Consider the following 21,548-nt stretch of genomic DNA (forward strand, 5'->3'; position numbering starts at 1 on the left):
ACTAATGCTAATTAGCGTGTCAACTTTTTGACCTGATGTATATTTTGACCAAATAAAAAAGCCATAATCATTTTTTTTTGGGAACCAGCACGAAACGCATAGTATCATGATGTTATGAGATTCAACCTCGGACATAACTAATTTGCTCAATTCTACTTTTCACTCGGCTAAACTCTGTTGGCCAAAAAACAAAAAAAAAAAAAAAAATCTTTTGCGCGCAACATAGTTGAAAAAGAAAGGTTAAGTAAGTTATACTTTTTGGCCTTTACAACTCTCAGTTTGGACTTCAGTCAACAAGAGTAAAAAGTTGCAATCAAACCATCTAGATTGGTATGTTATTGTCCTCACATATCCTCAAATATATTTGAGAGAGCTTTATTATATTTATTTGATCAACCAAACAAAATTTCTGAAAAGGAAAGAAACATAAAATTTCAGTGCTTAATTACAAGTCTCACACAAGACATAATAATATGAAAGGTAAAACATGACCACCGCAGAGTAGAGTTTTTGACCGAATGAAATCAACCATAGATTCCAAGTTCGATTTTTCTTCCCTAGTATCGGTTGTATCGGAAAAATAAAAATCAACCATAAAAGTAGAGTTAAGCACGCAGCTTGTTGAATTTAAAATTATTTAATTGTTGTTGACATGACGCTAATCACATATATATTTGTCGTCCCCATTTCAGATTTTTTTAATTATAAAAGTTTGACCTGATTTGACCAATGAAAACCCTCATATCACACGGCAACTCAAACCAAGTTGAAAGTTTGAATGATCCAAAAAAGCCAACCAGTCTTGTTAGCCAACGACGACGTGTCTCTTATTTGTCACTACTTTTATAGCGTGCTTTTCTTTTTGGGATATAAATCACTTTGTGAGGATATAATTAATTTGATGTAATCTTTTTTTATTCGGTGATAGTTATAAAATAAATTAATTAATTAAAATCAATGGGGTTGAAAAGAAAGCCAGCCAAGCCACTCCATCTTTTGTCTGTGCCGTGTGTAGTGGGCTTATCATGAAATTCTATACAGTGCATGAAGACTAGAGAACTGAAATAATGGTCACATGTGACCATGTCTGACCAAAAAAATCAATTAATTTTAAAAGAGAAAAATAATATTGATGTGATATTCGGATGAGTTTTTTTTTTTTTTTTTTTTTAAATTTTATAAATATGGAAAAGTATACAGTCGTATGACCATTCATAGTGTTTTTATTTGTTTTAGTTTTTTAGGGTGAGGATATGTGAGAAAGGTGAGGGATGATAATGGATGCAATAAAATACTTTAGGCCTCGTTTGGTGGCACGGATAGGATATGATTGGATTTCACTTTGTATTTTGGATTAGACTGGTTAAGACTGGATCAGACTTTGAGTCTATTGTTTGATGTTATACCTACTTTGAATTGGACTGGAAAAAATAATTTTAGAAATTTCGGAAAACAGAATAGCAAAACAGAAGGGAAAAAAAGTTAAATTGAAACAAAAGGAAACATCGATTGTATGAAGCTATGAAACTTGAAAGATTCACCACAAGAAAATCTAAACATGTTCCAAAAAAGAAATCAACCCTAGATCGCGAATACCCATGGCACACAACCACACAAACACAACATGAATACCCAGAAGAAGAAAAAAACACAAAACTGATCCAACAAAAAATGAAAAACTTATGGTGGACATGTATAAACTCATGAACTTTACTACTATTGGACAGCCAATTGAAAGGACTTCTATGTTTCTTTTTCTTTTTTTCTGAAATAAGAACGTATGCTCTGCCTTTTTTAGGTAAATAGGAAGGGGGGTGAACACCCTAGATCAGCTATACAAGAACTGACCTAACTTGGAGCCTTGTCAAGAATGAACAATCCCAGATCCAAGTTATAGCTCAAGTTGGCAAGACAGTCAGCAACTCCATTCTTCTCTCTATACACATGCGAATATATTCATTGCAATAATATAATGAAATATTATTCTTGAAATATGATTTTCCTTGAAATATGATTTTATTTAGAAATAAAAATAAATTTAATGAAATAAAACATTTAAGGAAAGAGGGGAAAGTGAAATGGTTATTTCTTCAAAAAACTTTTTTTTGTCTCTCTCTCTCTACTTTGTTTTTGTTTTTGTTTTTTTCGCTAAAAGATTATTTAACGAACTTTTGTTTGGGTTTCAATGAGAAGTTTCTTTCAATCGAAAAAGAAAATGGTGTTCTCATTATTGGTTAATTATTTTCAAAAGCATTAATGCTATAAATCCACGTCTTTCATTTTTTTATAGTTTCTCAAGAGTATTTTTCGTTTTACCCTTTTCAACTTAATCATAAAGATAATATTTTTGCTCACCACTTTAACTCAAGATGTACCTTTCCTATCATTTTCAATACTTGACACGTGTCTATGAGCATAACTATGGTTCCATAAATATAAAACAAAGAGTTAACTATGATTAGGCCCATGAACACGTGTCAAGTGTTGAGAATGATGATAAGAGTACACATTTGGTTAAAATGGTGAGCAAAAATATTTCCAATCATAAAATATCTTTAGGTGCCTATATTAGGAACTATATGCATTTTTTGGGCATGTACATCTTATCTTTAAAACTATAAGGTTCTTATGCTCGTGAAGAGTGAGGCAACTTGTCATGTTTATAGGATAAATTGTTGAATACCTCCTTGAACGATCATGATAGTTGATTTTTAAACAGTAGATTATATTTTCAGCTGAATTATCCCAAAAACTCAATTTAAATCACGAATTTAGCATATGTCATTAGTTTTCAGACAATTTCATCCAAATTACCATGTATAAAAGTCTCTAAATAGATGAAATATTATTAATTTAAAAAAAGAAAAAAAGGCTGAAATAACTCCAGGGTCATGATTTAGAGCTTGTCATAATCATGATGGCAACAACATGAAAATGAGGTGTAATAATGCACTAACAAGAGCTTTGAAGTGCGATTTTCTTGGATATTTAGGAAGATTTGGGTAGCTTGTATCAGACCAGTTGGGCATCTCTGCTGACCTGCCTATGCCAATCAGAGAGTATAATACGGTAAGCAGTGACATAAACTGATGACGAACCAATGTGACATGTCTTGATTAGACACATTTATCTTTCTTTCTCCAATTGTTTTTTCCTTGTTTGCTAGCAACAAATCGCACTCGCATTCTCTCTCATTTGTATTTTTCCAAAGTCTCCCTTCTTTTTACCTTATGCGTGTTAAAAACTTGCAACTTGCTGCATTTCTATGATAGTGATGCTATTTAGTCAACAAAGGTGTTTTGCCGAAAACAAACTCTCTCTCTTTTTTTTTCGGTTGGTAAATTTGCCAAAGGAGCATTACCACATGCATAAAGTCATCACCAATAGATTAAAGACGACAAGGATCATGAAGTAATTCTGAATTTTTTTGGTCGGAAACTTGTTTTTCTGCATGATAGTAACCCAACATGTAATGGCGTGCGGTATTCATCTCTCTACAGTGCATGGTCGGCTTACGCAACATTTAATGGTGAAAAAATTGATATCAAATTATCAATTAGACAAACAAATTATAATTGATCATGTCTTGAGTCGTGCACCGTGTATACCTCTTTCTCCTCAAATTTGTTACTAATTATAATTATACGAATAAAGAGAAAGTCAAATCAGAAAATAATAATAATAATATATAAAAAAAAAGTAATAATATTATTATTATAAATAAACCCCAAAAAAAAAAACATAAGAAATACTGGAGGTTGTTGAAGAAGAAAACAAAAAACTAGACCTTGACCCACTCTCTTATGCCTCGAGTGATTTTTCTTTTGCTTGGTCTAAAACGACGTTTTTTGGGTCATAACTTAAAGTAAAAAGAAAAAAAACATAAACATGCAACTACGCATGAAACTAAAGAACACAACCTCTTTGAGGCACCAATAGAGAGCCAAATACCGGCACCTCCAAGTCTTTTTTCTAGAAGGGAGGTGCAATTACGCCTTTGTGGCACCGCCACTACCTAATACCTAAACATCCTATAGGAAAAAAGTGCCATTTGACTTGAAATGCAAACATAAAATATTCCTTCTCAATGGTAATTTGTATTTTTATATATACAGGGCCAATTCTAATAGTTCGTCTTCGTATTGAACGGATTATCATGGAATTTCAACATGTTTATATGGGCCCCATTTAATTAGTTCTATTGCAATCTAGAGATGTACCAAGGAAAATAAGAAGTTGCAAACCCTTTTGCTTCGTTTAAATTACTTTAAGAAGGAGATTCAAACTTGAATACAAAAAAGGCGGACTAATTGATCTAGTCAACTGACCTAATTTACGGTTGCAGCATCTTTATTTTATTTCAAGTGAAAAGGGAAAAAAAAGGATAAGGAATTCGAGGTAAGAAGTACTAAAAAGTAGATGAACAACCAACCGACCAAAAGTGCAAATTTAATATCTGAGTATCTATTGAGATATTAATGTCCCAAGAGGCCATTTAAAATTCCAGTTGTTTCCATCATTTTGGCTTTCATCACTTCACTTGGTCAAGCTTCTTCCTCTCCTTCCTTCCATTCATAAATCCACATAAAACGCGCACCGTGTGGTAGGAGGAGGAGCTGTATTTTGGCATGCAATGCGACGTTGCTTTCAGCTCCATCTCTATGAGTGGTGCCAGAAAGATGAAATATATTTATGGGGCCCATCCCAAAGACTCGAACAAGTTGAGAGGTGAATCCACCTGATTCTATTCCACTCGTGACTTTGACAGAATTGTTATGACCTCTGCATTTGCGTTTTCCACCAACCCAAAACCCAAACGCTTTCTCATTTTACATGAATAGCCAGCCATTAGGGTTTTCAAGTTTTGCTTTGCTTTCCCTCTCTCGTTTTTTCTTCTCCTCTCCTTTTGAACACAAAATTCGGTAGCCTACCTTTTTGACACTTCTCATTTTATCTCTATTTTGTCGTTGGATGAACATCCTACCCTTTTGTACATCCACTAACTTGAATTTGTGCGCAAATGTGGATTAGACTTGTTAGTCATAAAGTGAGTTTTGTATTCCATTTTTCGTAAATTAGATTAATTTATAATAATATTATTGCTTGTGTAAAAACAAAAACAAAGAAACTTTGATCGGTCTCTTTTCATTTATTTTTTTTTCTCAACATAGTGTCATTAAAAGTACACATGTAGTCTATACAAAGGTAAGTTTAACTTGTATTGTGCGAGTTGTCGCATCAGTTAAATATTTTTAGATCTTTGCTCATTAATTCTAAACTTTTACAATTTTAAGCTATAAAAGATGCATATGGGAAAGAAATTTATATTGATGAAGGGTGATTTTTAACTGTATAATTTCATGGGTGTTTAATGGTTAATTGCGTGATATAGTTTAAGTTATTAATCATACTTCCCAATTATATATATTTTTTTCCCAGTGATGGCTACTTTTTTTCTTTCTTCTTCTTTTCATTTTCAATAAGTAATTAGGTGAGTGTTTCACACGATACACTACTTATGTTGATGAGGTGTTACGAAAATGCTTGTATCTCATGTTGTTACGACCTAATCTCATAGATTACCTTAAACACACTTTTTGTTTCTTGCACAACACACAAAGCCAAACAATATATTGGGATGCTACACATTCATAATAAAATATAACAAATATGGGAGAAAAATAAACCTACACTTTTTAAGCCAATCACACAACGTCATGCATTTTATTTTTATCATATATCTGTATCTGATTGGCTTGAGATATTGCCAGATTACATTCCCGTTGGATGGCAAAATCCATGGTTTTGTAAGATTAAGTTTGTATTCTCATTGATTGTGCCTTAATAATCACATGTAGCTAGGCTGCAATAAAAAGTTTGTATTCTCATTGATTGTGCTTTTTTTTTTTGTCCTTTGGGTTTGCGTGTGTCACCATTGGTCTAGAATGTCATGAGTAGAAAATGCATGCATGTGAAAGATCTTGTGCGCGTCTTAGAATCTGAAATCTCACGAAGAAACCTCGTCTTAGCATGAGTTTTTTTGTTTTGTTTTTGGTTTCGGGTTACAAGCATGTCTTCTTTTCAATGCCTTTAAAAACATGGCTTTTAATTACCAACAAAAAATCAACTAAAGCAAGAGAGCATGGGAGTATAAAATGCAATATGATTTATTCAAACCCAAATTTAAATATAATGAGGATATTTACGGGACTAACTGGCCTAATCTACACATGGGAATGAGCATAATTTGAAATTGCATAAATTAAAAGATTTGCATCAAAACAAAATCCACTAGACTATAAGAAGGAGAGCTAATACATCGGAAATTTGAAATTAGCATAATTAAGAACTAAGAACTACAAGTAGCATAGATCTAAAACTTTGCAAAGAGAAAAACTAAAGTTGAGAACTGTGGCTAAGAAGAGAGCGTAGGTGAAAAGAGAGGCATAGCCAAACTAGCTGCCGATGCTCATAAGTTGGCTATGTTTGCACTTGGGCTGCTAGTTGTAATTTTTTTATTTATACAAATGATATTCTATTTTAATCTAATCTAGTTTACGGGGGAGAAATTCGAACTCGAATGCAGAGTTGGGAGCGCATATGCTCTAGTTAAATTGACTTAATCCCATGTCTAGAGCTAGGCATGTAATTTGGTTAAAAAATTCAGAAGATCCTTTGCCTCATTAATCATCGGAATCTAGGCATTCTTCCTTCTCTTGGAGACTATATAAAACATTTAAAGCGTTGGCCTCTTCGAAAATAATTGGCATGCACGATCTCAGTTGGGCTTTGATAATTGTCTTGATCCAACAGATTTTTTTTTATCTATGATCTTTTATCCAAAGGCCTGAAATCACTAAGATATGATCTTTTGTGCTTAAAAAATAATTTGAAATCAAATGTAGTGCAATTAAGGTTGGAGAAGATGTCTCGGATGACCCATTGTGCCATATACTTGTTAGCCTTTTGCGTCATATGAACGCCATCCCAACTAATTCTCCTATCCGGATTACCACAAACTGGTGCATTAGGAGCTCCACATGCTCTGTCCTCACCACCGCAACATGACTTGTCCATAGCATCAAACCCTAATTTATTTATACAGAGATTTTACATTAATTAACCATATATATATATATATATATATATATATATATCTTCACCAAATATACATAATATAACTAGCTCTGCATTACTGATCACCTCTCTAATATAGGTGAGTCCTACATATATCAGTGGGGTCTACCATTATTAGAGAGATTGGTCCGCAGAGTAGTCAATAAATTTGATACGAATAATATGATTGAATCATTGATATATAATCCTTCGATTTTTAAGAATTTGCATGATGAAAGAGACTTACCTAGCTGATGTGCATTACGAAGTAACCATGTGAAAGCGTCATAATAATCACTGTATATGAAGGAAACATTGGAATACTCATTTTTCAAGGCTTCAATGGCTTGTTTCAGAAGGTGATTGTGAGACTTTGAAATACTATTCAACCCCGTTAGGCATTGAAACTCATCATACGATGCTGTATCATTAGTGCGTAAACGCGAAAGGAGCATTGGCAAACACCCCATTGGGGATTGTCCTGGGACTACCACTGCCCTAGCACCATAACCAATGACCATCTGGAAGAAAGAAGATCGTATAATTAGAGCTCAAATAATCACAAAATGGAATAAGATTATTGCTACATGGACTGCATTTATATATGAAAAACAGTAAAGTTATAGACGATCTATCACATTTCTAATCGAACAATTATAATAGAGATGTGGTCTACAATATGATCCATAAATGTGACTTTCATAATTTTGTCCACGAATACCTTCCAATATAAAAATAAACAGAAGGAGATCAAATAAATTTTTTAATAATCAGGATAAAGTTTAAAATAACAATCAGAAGAAAGGAATTAAATGATGTGCAATAATTTGGTTGCAAGGAAACTTACTTTAACAGCATCCATGGTGGCTTGCACTATTTCTGGAACCATGTTATGCCTTATGTCCTCAATACTTTTCACATTCAGGGAAGCAATGTAGTCATTTAGTCCAATTTCTCCCACTATGAACAAAGCCCTCTCAAGCTTCTTAAAACGATCTACAAACATGACCAAAAACAAGTGTACATTTTAAGTATAGCTATAAAAATAGTTGTGTGTATATGTATAATTAAAAATTAAATTAAATTATTATACGGGAGACAAACCTGCATTGCTTCCATTGAAATATGTGGACAACCAAACTAGTTGTTCACTCAAGGAATGTACACGAACATTCGAAAGCAAAGCAGTAGCCCCAGCCGTAGCAAAATTCACTCCACTACGGAGAGTGGCTTCTTTCTTCATATAGGGTTCAAGAAAGGGAAGACCAGCTGCTTGCGCTGTGAAAAGTAAACAAGGTTTAATGGTTTAGGTAAAAGACAATATCTGTCCAACTCTCTTCCTTCTTGTGAAGTTGGATCTCGGGGTTTCGAATTTCGCAGTTTGTTGTGGACCACAAACTCCGAAATTCGAAACACGAATCGGAGTCCGAACTTTGTAAATAGTTTTAATTTGTCTTGAGATAAGTTCAAAAAAAATAAAAATAAAAAAAAGCTCTCAAGTTATGATTCCACGTAACAAAATAAAGAAAAACAAAAGCAAACAAACTTATAGCTTACCAACGTAATCAATTATGAGCATTCCATTAGAGCATCTGCCTGTTGCTTTGAAGAAACTTTGCCCAAAAGGGGGCTTATTACAGGTCATAGAAGGGGCTAAACGAGCCAAATTTCCGGTATCCGAAATCGAGTCACCCAGTTGATACATTGCCTTCAATCTGCATTGCATAAGCGAGTGTGCACTGCATGAATGTTGATGAAGCAAAAGAGACAAGGAGCTGATGATGAGCATGACATAGATGTTTTCTTGGGTGGTAGCCATTGCAGAAGATCGAAGCACTTCGTTGTTTGAAACCCTATGTACCACCTCAACTATATTTATAGGGAAAAACTAGTTTTCTGTTTTTTGCTAGTTTGAATAAATAGAATATAGTTGTATTCTTCTGCGAGATGATGACTTGACTTTTAACCAACTTCTGTACTTTGCATCAACGGCTTCTGATGGCTTTGCTCATATTTAAATCACAATTGACAGTTAAAAACGAATTATATATCACAACCCATACTAACAGTTGTCATAACACGACCTCTTCCAAAATGTTCAAAGTAAGTATATCATACAACAACCAACGAACTCCGAACAACCATGGCGTATTCTGTGAAACCAACATAGGAAATAGAACAGAAACCTTTCAGTTGAAAATACAGATGTTTTCGTACTAAAAAATTGGGACCCTTCATTTTAGGGGGGTTCCTAGAGGTGGTAATAAAAATTTCCCTTGTCGGAATTTGGATGGAAATTTTGATTTGGACTGAGATTGGTGACGAATGTAGCCATTAGGGTATTATATTATGGCTTTTTATCGCAAATGGTCTATGAGGTTTGCGAAATTATCACATTTCGTTCTTAATGTTTTTTTTTTGTGACATTAATAGTCCTTAAGGTTACTCTTTATACATCAAATTGGTCCATCTAGTTAGTTTCCGTCCAATTTTCTGTTAAATTACTTACTTGACATGTAGGTGGACCCCACATATCTAATGAGATAATGGCATGAACGCCATTTAAGTAAAAAAATTAACATATAAAATCTATAACAAAAATTCGAAATTAAAAGAAAAAAATAAAAATAAAAATCTGCACCTCCTCCTTCCTTCTCTTCCGCCGCCCTCCCTACCCCTCTAATCTTTCACTGTCTGGTCTCCGTTCTCTCCCACCCAATTTTCACGCAGCCCCTCCGACCCAATTTCAAATTTTCATTAATCAGAAGCAATTAAGGTGGTGAATTAATTTTTCTGCTTCTCTATAAATTTCGATTGGTTGGGGATGTTCAAGTTTCCGAAGCATATATTAAAAATCACCAGTATTAAACAGCACCGTGCTTGTTTTTTTGCTCTGCACTGTGCTACCTGTCTCCTGGTACAATTTTTATTATCTTCCATTTGGGTTTTCGTTATTTTGAAAATAAGCGAGCAGTGATGATTAACAGAGAGAGGAGAGGAAAAGGAGGAGATGGAGGGGAGTGGGAGGATGGCTGCATGTTTCTTTTTTATTTTTTATTTTTTTTATAAGTTTTAATCTGTTTATTAAAACTTATATTTGTTTTTATTTATTTATAGATTTTAAGTATTAAAATATTTAAAATATATTATATTTCATTTAAATCCATGTGTATCTCATTGGATATGTGGGATCTATACATTGTCACGTAAGTAATTTAATAAAAAATTGGACGAAAACTAACAGAAAAGACTAATATGATACAGAAAGAGTAATCTTAAGGATCATTAATATTACCAAAAAAATAAAAGACAAAATGTGATAATTTTGCAAACATCAAGGACCATTTATGATTTATTTTATTTTATTTTTAAAAACCTTATATTATTGTAAGTTTTTTTTAACCACGTGAGTAACAAAGACATATGACCCACCACACCACATGGATAATTCATGCAATTTAGGTTATAAAAGAAAATTTACAAGGCGCATACTCTGTCGCCCTTGTAAGGGTTTTGGAACCTTTCTTTTCCAAGATTAATGGGTATTTTTCTTTTGAATACAAACTACACTCTAAATTACTCTAAATTAATTCAATATACGAGAATGAGGATTTAAACCTTGGTGTAAGGGGATAGACACGCACTGACCTAATCCATGCATGCTTTGGTATGCTTTGATCTTCACTAATTGCTTGATCCCTTCTCTAATAAATCTAACGCTATATCTCAAAATAAATAAATAAATAAATAATCTAACGCTAGTTTTGATTGGAACCTTAATGTTGTAGACAACGGTACCAGCCAGAAATGGTAGGCAGCATCGTTGCCATATGCCCTTGACCCCCTAATCATTATCAATCAGTGGTTGTCCTTTTACAAAGAAGACAAGCCAAGCCACATGGATATTTTGATCTCCCAGGGGACCTTTTAATTAAAAGCCAGATTTCTGGTAGATTTCGCATTCAAAACATTGGCACTTGTCTTACCGACTCTCCAGCCCTGTATGTAGGGACTGGATATATCACTAGAAGTTGCACCAACTTAGAAGAGGAGAGATAAATTTTCTCCAAGTATATTCACACTGCAAAAAGCCATTCATTCCCCACGTACTTAGTCATAAGGCCCAGAAGCATCAGAGCCGAAGCCCATTGATCTTTTATATGAGAAAAATATAACCGAAACGGATGTATACACATCATTCACATAATGAGAGAAATAGAAAGAATGATGCGTATATACTCGGGATATGTAAATTTTCCTTCTACACATATATTTTAAATAAAGGGAGATGTAGTATTCCATTTTGTATTTGATGTGTGTGCGTGATCTCTTTATGGTTACAGTGTATGTGTATACTTTTTTTACACCCCACTAACAAAGCTAGAATGTTGACATAGTTAATCATACACAAATAGGGACCAAACTCTCAATCATGATAATGAAAAATTAGACAATAGGATTAATCATGAAACAATATTGCGAAATTGACCATAATAGTGTGGAGAGAGAAAGAGATATTGATATGAATATGATTCGTGTAATGGGTCGAATTACTTGAGATTGCTATTATTTTAATGAATTTAGTAGTGAAGACTTTTAATTATATTTTAATTAATGGCCAAAACAGTGTTGTAATAAACAAACCCAAAGCATCAATTTCACCTCACCAAATTCGGAAAAGAAAAACTGTACAATGAAAGATCTTTTTTATTTTTTATTTGGTCAACTGAGGGATATTTCGTTGTAAAGGAGAGAAAAACTACACTTTTCTCCTCTATAAAATGCTTCTTTCTAGTTACGTTCAGATAGTCTTGATTTGGGCTTTTTAAAGAATGCCCAGCTGGAGTCTTTTCAAGTTATGAGGACCCAGAGTTAATAATTAGTATAAAATATCTAAAGTCCCAAATTTCTGATTTATTTGTTTGTTTGTTTGTTTTTGTTGAGATTATTAGTCCCAGATTTCCGAAATTAATATCCGATATTTATGAAAGTATGGATTTTGAGGAATTTCCTAAATTTTTGAACTCAGAAATTGCCGAAAATATGTTTTGGAATAAAATTTTATTCCAAATTTTCGAAATCGGCATCAGAAGTTGATATCAGTTTCGTATCGGAATTTGGAATGCTTGTTTTCGATCCGTTCCGTCTGAAACATAGCCCTACGATAAAAAATAGGATTACGATGTTTACATAGAAGTATGTACAACTGAATAATTAACTAATGGGACATTCTCCCATAAGTATTCAGGATTGGTTACATACAAGCACAGACTCATAAGCACAGACTCATGATTCAAAAATGACCAAGACTAATTTTTAAGATTTCGGTAGTTTTAATGATAATTCATAAATTGTATATAATCTATTAAACACTTCTATAATTTACTTCTACATCTTCAACTATATTCTCAAGAAGAACATACTTTCCCAATTATACATTAAAACAATCTTCGAAATAAATTATAACAAGAAAAAAAAAAGTCAAGGAGGAGGTTGAGTAGAGAAAGGAAAAGAAAGAAAAAGGAAAAAAGAAGAATTCGGGGTAGGCTCGCACCAGCTGGTTCCAGATTTTTGAATGTTTGAATTTGTTGGGGATATGGCCGATTGGGTAGAGATTTGGGCTGGCCTATATAAGTATCAAAAGTTTCCCAAGCTTTTATGATTGGGCTGGCCTATATAAATTTTCTCAAAATTTTGGGTCAGGCTCCAGCCCTACTTAGATAGATGAGTGCTGATTACATACTTAATATTGGTTGTTAGATTTCATCTAAAAGACTACCAACACATTTAATGAATGCAACTCAATGATCAAGATTAGAAGTATATAATCAATCCTTAACATAAAATACTTATTGAAAAATCTCCCATCAACTGATAACAAAGTCACGCTACTACAAGGAGGCCAACATAAGTAAGCACCCAGTACAATTTCCCTTCAATACATAGACACAAATCTTAATTATTATTATTATTTTTTGTTGATATAAGTGACACTCTAAATTAATCTTTTGCATAGGAGGGGGATTCAAACTTTGGTACAAATGGGCGGGTCACTGTCTTGGCCAGTTGGCATAACCCACATTTGCAACATAAAGATGTTTATCGAATTTTTATCATAAATAGCCAAAATTTACCTCTTAAATTCATCAAAGTCAGTTTTTATAAAAAATATTCAAAGATAGCAAAAATGCAATTAAAAAAAAAAAAACTTAAATGCCCTTAAATTTAAAACCCAGATAAAAACCTAAAAAACAAAACCAGTTCTTCCTTTTCTGTGTTTTTCCTTCTTCATTTCATTAACATGATTGGAACTAGGAATTGGAATACACATGATAATATTGCTAACAGCTGCAGACTCTTTCTGCAGTAACCAACATATAGGCAAGCAAATCAAACATAAGCTTTAAACTTTCTCATATAGCCTACCACACTTTGTCTGCCAAAAAAAAAAAACATAAGCTTGCCACACTTCTGCTACTCAAAATTTTCCTTCATATACAGAATACTTTAGCTAATTAATTTGGTCGATTGTTTTCTTGTTAATATAATACTTCGGATTATGTCTGGTTTTGTTGTTAAATAGTCACTATTATTCACTAGACGCAACTTCCCTGCCGCTCATCATTCTAAGTTTCTTCCTTGCCCAACTTATATATTCTTATTAGTAAAGAGAAGTCGGACCAACAAAAAGTTTGTAAAGATAATCAATTTTTACGGGCGAGAAAAAAAAATCAACTACATTCCCCCCTCTTTGAACCAATGCGAATAAGAAAGAGTTTTTAATTTTAGTTTTTTTGGTAATTAAAAGAAAAAGTTTTGACTTTTAGGTTTATGATAATTTTAATTTTGAGGGCATTTTAGTCTATTTAAGTTAGAGTTTTGCTACATTTGAAAGTTTTTATAAAAATTGACATTTAGAGCACCTCTACCTCAAATGGCATGGGCAAGGGCAAGGCAAATGCACTATTCACATAAATAGTGGTAGTCCTTACCTTTTTTATTTCCATCCTAAAGGGCAAGGGCAATTACCATTCACATGAGATATGAGGGGATGAATTTGTATAGAGTTTTTAGTGTGGGAAATAAAGAATATGACTATGTATTTATAATTTTTTTTATGGAAGTTTTGGTATTTTTTTCAATTTTGTTTCAATTTTTTTTGGTTGTTGACGTCATTATGACGTCAACATTGTGTCATTTTGCAGCAGCTCGGGCTGAATTTGCATGTGGGCTTGCTAGGCTCATGGGACCCAACCCTTGCCCGAGCTAGACCTTGCTCGCTAAGGGGTTTTGGGGCCTGGAATTGCCTTTTACCCAGGCTGGACCCAAGCGCTGAAAGTGCTCTTATAAATTCAGGGGATAAATTTTAGTTATGTTTATGATAAAAACTCATGTTTACCACCCAAGATTTATAACAGATAATCCACTTACATCAAAATCACACCGCTACAAACAATAGTGCATAAAAAAACACATCGAATTCCCATTCACATGAGTCGAACCAAACCGAAGACCTAATCCAATAAAATAAAATGGAGAGACCTACTTAAATATCAATGAAAAAAACCAAATTAAGATTATTAGGCACACAAAGTGCCACGTCATCACCAACGATAAAAACTGATAGGATAGGCCAGGGTGAAGGGGGGTTTTGGGAGTTGTGATAGAGTAGAGAGAGAATAATGGCGGGAGCTTCTTCAGTGTATATGCATTTGAAGAGCAGAATGAGCCTTTGTAATGTCACTGCTGCGGTCACTTCTTCTCCTAGTAGTAGTTCTGCAGAGGCCCAAATTGGGAGCAGGGTTCAGCTCCCTGAGAAGACCCGAAACTCGCGGGTGCTGGTTCTGGGCGGAACGGGTCGGGTCGGAGGTTCCACTGCCATTGCCCTCTCCAAGCTCTGCCCCGACCTCCAAATTCTCGTCGGCGGTCGAAACAGGTAATCAAATTTACCATTATGCCCAACAAAGAACCCAGTTCTCTCTCATACAGTCTCATATTTGTTTGGTTTTTGAGAAAACATGGCGGAGAAAATAAAATGATAATTGTTTGAAAAAACGTAATGGTTTAAAATTAATATCTTTAGCAGAACTACTTAGAAATTTTTTCCAGTCCCAGATAGAAATTTGTAATAAAACGTGTTGATGGGAACTTGTAGCATCTTTTCCCTCATTTTCTCATAAAGCAAAGAAATATCAGTTATCAATTGCTAGATGACATGAAGTTAAACAATATTAATCTTCTGGTAAAATACGCTCTTGAAAATGTGTTAGTTTTTCACATCTCCTTGGTCATATCTGATTACGAATGCTGGCAATTTGAGATGCTACATTTCTGGAATTATGATTCCATCACAGGGAAAAAGGAGCTAATATGGTGGCTACACTCGGGGGAAACTCAGAGTTCTCTGAAGTAAATATTGACAATGTAAAATCATTGGAAGCAGCTCTGAAAGGTGAATGATTCTTCTAAGTTCTTTTTCCATGGTACCATGATTTAATTTCAGCTGGTTTCCCATACTGGGGTATTGAATGGTTTCACCAAATAAGTATCAGTTTTGTACTTGGCTGATTCTTTACCCATTATTTTTATTGTCTTCTTTGTACTCCTGGTATGAACCAAGAGTACCAATGAAATTTTGCTCTTTATAATTTAAGAATAACTGAATCCAATTTCGTTTGCAAAATTTTGGGTAGTCTTCTGTAGTCCATGTGTCACAAGCACCTATTTCTGCACCTAGGTTAAAGAAAAAAGAATAAGGGGGCAAAATATGTAATTTCTTACCTATTTATGCTTGACCTATGTAACTTTTTTTGTTATGTTGTTCTGATTTTTGGTTTGAGAACTATGAAAGCATTAAGCATGAATGTTGGGACAAGCGACCAAAAGAAAAAGAAATGTTGGGACAAAGAGAAACATCATTTATCTCTAGAGTTTTCCGTATTCTATTCTATGCTTTTCACTTAACCAATATTTACTGAACAACTATGCCCTTGTGTCTGGGATTTCATATATTTCTGTCACAATATCACATTTTGGAGAACACTGCATATAATAGAGATCATAATTTATGTCCATGTAGTATTTTGTGGTCTTAGTTTCATAACAGTAATTATCAAATTTGTTTTTAAGCGACTTCTCTCTGCAGATGTGGATCTTGTAGTTCATGCTGCAGGGCCATTCCAACAAGCAGAGAAGTGTACTGTATTGGAAGCTGCCTTACAGACAAAGGTGAGGAATGTTACTATGGCCACAGATTGTCCCCCTTCCCCCACATGAAAAGAAAAATTGTGTTTTTAATTATAAGTGACATATGTTTGTTTCGTTTGTGTGCGTGCATGTTTATGTTGGAATATATATCTCAACTTTACTATAAAATGTATGACTTTGGTAATGTGTTTCTTCTCTCCACAGACAGCCTATGTTGATGTTTGTGATGATACAGCCTACTCACTGCGCGCAAAATCTTTCAACAGTAGAGCGCTAGCTGCAAATGTTCCAGCAATAACAACTGGTGGAATTTATCCCGGAGTGAGCAATGGTGTATCATCAGCACATTTTGTTCTATAGTCCACAAAGTTTGGTACACTTGCTTGTGCATATATTTGAACCGTGTTTAAAATGAAACAAATGGAGTTGTTTGTCCCAGATAATATTTCAAAGATATATTTCTTTGAAGTAAAATGCAAGTGAATAATAATCTCAAGTACCAAGCTCCTTTTTATTTGGGTTCGTAGCTGAGATTTGTTACTCTCTGGATCTAGATAGACCTAAAAAGCCTGGGCTGAGATACTCTGAGTAGCGGGTTTTTTGAATTCAGATGAGTTGTACCTTACATTTATAATTTAACAACTAAACCTCCTAATGTAATAACCTAACTTTTGGGTTTGTCTATGTGAGGTTTGGATTATCTCAAGGGCAAAAATACATGATGCCTAAGGTTTTATTCCACATTTAACTTACCAAATTTTTTGTAAACACACCAATGGAAGATCATAGGAGTACTTATAAATTAGAGGTGTCGTCAGATAGTATTCTTGTGTCAAAGTGAAAAGGGGTCATATCTACTATTCCTTGTCTCCTAGATGCTGACTCCTACTGTTATAATGACAGTGATGGCTGCAGAACTAGTTCGTGCGGCAAGAAGTGAAAGCAAAGGCAAACCAGAAAGGCTAAGGTAGCAATTCCCATTACCTATTTTAAGTCCAAGAATTGTTTAATTTTTATTGTTTTAAACTTACATTTACAGTATATCTCCAATCAGTTGGCATCAAATAGGACTTTTCTTCTGGTTGAGATTCTTTTTCATTGAATGGTGTCTTCTACTAAAAATATCTTTCATATTCGAAATAAACCGTTTTTTGGCCACACTTCTCAAGCTCTGTGGTCAATGTCTTCCCCAGTCGCATTCCATGTCTTTTTATTGTTATTCAAATTTGAGCAAACTTGAAATTGGATGTTTGGGATATTTCGAAATGCTTCTTGATTGAGATAGTCACATATAACATGGAATGTTTGTGCTTTTTCTCTATGGGTCATCATGAATTCTATGCCTAACAAATATGTGCCAATATCTTCTCATCAGATTCTACTACTACACAGCGGGTACTGGCGGGGCTGGTCCAACTATCTTAGCCACTAGTTTTTTGCTTCTCGGAGAGGAGGTTGTTGCATTTAATAAAGGTTAGTTTCAATGCTGTTCTACAATATCTTCTTCACCTTTTCTATTGTGTTTGATGACTCCTGAATTCCGTGTATCATGCCTAACACCAATAATGGGCTACTCAACCAGGAGAAAAGATCAAACTAAAGCCATATAGTGGAATGCTGACGATTGACTTTGGAAAAGGAATTGGAAAGAAAGATGTTTATCTGTTGTAAGTTCTGTAAGCTAATATTTTATGCATGAGTTTGAAGTCACCAAGTCATATGATCAATAAATTATATACAAATCAAACCTGTAATACCATTATGGCTATCACCAATTGGGTCATTATGTGGACGATGCCAAGTTCCTAACAAGTCTCATGCAGTTGTATACAATTCCCCCCATCCACATTTTCTGAAAGGGCAAGGAAACCCCATTAGAAACTTGTCAATCAAATATTTTGGTATCATTTCTAATTTGTTTTCTAGTTATGTTCTTTCTTGTCGACATTGTAATATTTCAGTCACCATGTTTGACAACCCTATACTGGAATTGCACTAAAGATAATTAACACAATCGAAGAAGTTTCATCCGAAGTTTTGTTTAAATTTTATTTTCTGGTCCTTGCAAGAAGGGGAGACAAATATAAGTTTTATGTACCATAATGGTCTCATAGGTCAATCTTCTCAAGAAGTTGTCTCATAGCTAGGTTGAGTTTGTCAATTATGTCCACGAGGGGTTACTGGCCATGCAGTACTTGATAGATTGCAGAATAACTCTTAGATTGCATAGTAGTTTGTCCTTGAGATGCTTTTGCATCTTTTAATCAACTCCCAAAAGTCCGATCAGGACTTATTTTCCTTCTTTTGAAGCTTAATGAATTCTGTTTAGATGAACCAGTTGGTTTCTGTCTATCTGCTCAGTTAATAAAGTATGAAACTGCTTTGGTTCCAATAAAACAAGGGTTGTACTAAACCTAATCTTATTTTCAGGAATTTGCCAGAGGTAAGAAGTACTCATGAGGTCCTAGGAGTACCTACTGTCAGTGCTCGATTTGGAACTTCACCCTTCTTTTGGAATTGGGGAATGGCAGCCATGACTAGTCTTCTTCCAGCAGTACGCTATGACATTTGGGATTTCATGCATCCCCTCTGATAATCTAGAATTGTAATTCTAGCCTTAGCATTTAGATTTTCACCCTTATTATAAGAAATGAGATGAGATTTGATTGACTATTGCCAATATTCTGCATTTCAAAGGAATTAGTGAGGATTAAGAAACAAATTCTCACCAAAATGACCCAACATTAATTTTGAGTAACTAACTGTTAGCTCGTATGATAAGCCTAAGTAATTTTAGAATAAACTTTTCAGGAGCTGTTGAGAGACAGAAGCAAAGTCCAACAGATGGTTGACCTGTTTGACCCCGTAGTCCGACGAGTTGATAGTATTGCTGGAGAGCGTGTATCAATGAGGGTGAGGATATAAACACTGAATCAAGTCTTCAGTTATTTCAACTTCTTCTTCAACTTTTTTACTAGTACATGAGGAAAAGAATAATAATTCATACCATCTTTGTCATTGCAATTCACTTCACTTCATTCTTTTTCTTTTTGGTGGGGTGGCAGGTTGATTTGGAGTGCTCTGATGGGCGCAATACAGTTGGCATATTCAGTCACAAGAGACTCTCCGTGTAAGTTTTAAGTTATCCAGAGGTCTATTTGTTTATTTTTCCTTCCAAAATCAATCGCGGACACCCCGATTCCCTTTTCTTTTAAATGTCTGTAAAATGTTACAAGGTTGATATCAAATGTGATATTTGTGGTGTGGACATATGTATGTGAAAGTACGTACTGGAGGATTTGAATGAGATGTGACTGAAATAGAATTTGTGTTGCAGATCAGTTGGAAATGCAACAGCTGCATTTGTTCTGGCAATTCTTGAGGGAAGCACAAAGCCTGGGGTTTGGTTTCCAGAGGAGGTATGTACCAGGGCTGAGTACGTAGTTTAGAAACCTAAAAGCTGCCCATTGATGCAATAAGCCTCTTATCAAATTCTCTCCGTATAGACTGAAGGCGTTGCAATCGAGGCAAGAGAACTCCTTCTCGAACGTGCTGCACGAGGAACATTCAACTTTGTAATGAACAAGTAAAATTTCTGGTCCCTTGTTCTCTTTCTTTTAGATACATAATATTATTGTTTGTATTGACTATTCCATTTCTTAATATTTTCTTGGTCCTCAAACAGGCCATCATGGATGGTGGAAACAAATCCAAAAGAGTTGGGGTTGGGAATATACGTGTAATACTCACACAGAAGTCAATCTAAAAGTTCAAATTCTTCTTCAGCTTGTTCATCATGTTGCAGAGGTATAGCGGGTGGCACCATCTTTTTTACTCAAATTATGACACAAGTTTTCAAGCATTAGATAAGAAATATATACTGATAGGGTCGTACTGCTTATTTAGTTTTTTTAGCCATTGTCAAATATTAATCGTTTTTTTTTTTTTCCAGGTGGCGAATGTTTTTATTTGTTGCAGTTGTGAGGCTTCCCAATCTTGCAGGACCAGAAATCTTTTGGGTCATTACTTTAAACAAATTTTGGAGAGAAATGTGAATCTTTTCCGCCCTCTACATACGTGGTATTCTTTAGTAAATGAAACAAGTGGAATGTAATTTACATCTAATACCATCCTATATACTCATTTTAATGCTGTGAAGAACTTTTATACATGTCATGGAGAGGATGAGAATATAGCCGCTCTAGTTTTTAAGAAATGCCCCTATATGCAACATTATTTCACTTCAGAGATCAACAAAAAAGACAACAAACCCATATTTTCAGAGGTAAAAAAGTGATTCTGCCTTAATTAGGGTTTATGTTGGATGAAGTAATTTCAAACTCTTCAAAATGAGCACCCAACTCAAAGGGCCGACCTTGAAATTTCGGGATCATAAACTAATCATAATGGAACAAATAACTAAACAAAACTAATTTTTATTAAGAAGATTAAAATGCCTAACAAAAACATGCCACAATGGAGAAAAACTGACTAAATGGTAAAAAAGTACTTATTATTTTGAATCTGTACTCAAAGAAGCCTAAGCCTAATCTAAGACCCAACTAGACATCTTATGCTTTTGGTGGAGCCCGTGATGCTCTTCCTTTTGGTGGTGCCGGTGATGATCCTCCCTTGTTTGAGCAATGATCCTTCAACAAAAGCTGGAAGAAAGGGTTGTTGAACCTGCTGAAGACAGCCGAGGAACAATCTTCGTCAAGTTGTACAATGGCCTTGCAGCAATCTTCTTGAATGGCGATTTTTCGGGTCCAAAACGACACGCAAACCTCACGGTAACAAGGCAGCAGCACGGTAATCTCCCATGCACTTTATAAGCTTAGGGTCAGGGTGCCACCATGAAAACCCTTTGGTGGGCTCGGGAGGGTGGTGATGGAGCTTTGGCATCATCAGCAGCAGCCAAGCGTTGTGTCAAAGCCAAACAGAAAAGAAAGAAAAACACGGCAACTCCACTCTTCACCATCTTTGCAAATTAAATCTCAAATGAAAGATATGCGTGAGTGAATGATTTCAAGTGAAATGATTGTGAAGCTTGTGGGAGTATATATATAACCAGTTAGATTATCACAGAAAATTTAAACTAGATTAACTTGTTATTATCCTGTTGAGTGAAGATTAGTATGAGTTTCATTATCTTTTGGAAAATTAATTAAAGTTAAATCATTATCAATCATAGTTGAAATCAAAATTAATTAAGTCTAAATTTTTTG

The 21,548-nt window shown here is 34.5% G+C and overlaps 2 protein-coding genes and 1 non-coding gene across 3 annotated transcripts; 2 read left to right on the forward strand and 1 right to left on the reverse strand.

Moving 5' to 3' along the window:
• Positions 1-6,825: 6,825 nt before the first annotated feature.
• On the reverse strand, positions 6,826-8,935 carry LOC103326734 (acetylajmalan esterase 2-like). Its single transcript, XM_008228973.2, has 5 exons — positions 8,674-8,935; positions 8,221-8,394; positions 7,964-8,112; positions 7,364-7,637; positions 6,826-7,088 (listed from the first exon to the last, which is right to left on the reverse strand). The coding sequence occupies exons 1-5, from the start codon at positions 8,933-8,935 to the stop codon at positions 6,826-6,828; spliced, it is 1,122 nt and encodes a 373-aa protein (XP_008227195.2).
• A 973-nt stretch (positions 8,936-9,908) lies between these two features.
• LOC148914250 (small nucleolar RNA snoR137) lies at positions 9,909-10,041 on the forward strand. Its single transcript, XR_016123127.1, has one exon. It is a non-coding gene; the product is annotated as a small nucleolar RNA snoR137 (small nucleolar RNA).
• A 4,712-nt stretch (positions 10,042-14,753) lies between these two features.
• Positions 14,754-20,539, forward strand: LOC103326732 (uncharacterized). The gene is made up of 14 exons (XM_008228971.2): positions 14,754-15,052; positions 15,471-15,568; positions 16,262-16,344; positions 16,528-16,654; positions 17,227-17,290; positions 17,699-17,796; positions 17,906-17,990; positions 18,754-18,877; positions 19,135-19,236; positions 19,389-19,453; positions 19,661-19,742; positions 19,830-19,909; positions 20,009-20,130; positions 20,276-20,539. Exons 1-13 carry the CDS (start codon positions 14,799-14,801, stop codon positions 20,064-20,066), a joined length of 1,320 nt encoding a protein of 439 aa, XP_008227193.2. The 5' UTR covers positions 14,754-14,798; the 3' UTR covers positions 20,067-20,130; positions 20,276-20,539.
• Positions 20,540-21,548: the final 1,009 nt, after the last annotated feature.

Source organism: Prunus mume, unplaced genomic scaffold (assembly GCF_029339155.1).
Source record: "Prunus mume cultivar Tortuosa unplaced genomic scaffold, ASM2933915v1 scaffold27, whole genome shotgun sequence".
NCBI lineage: Eukaryota > Viridiplantae > Streptophyta > Magnoliopsida > Rosales > Rosaceae > Prunus > Prunus mume.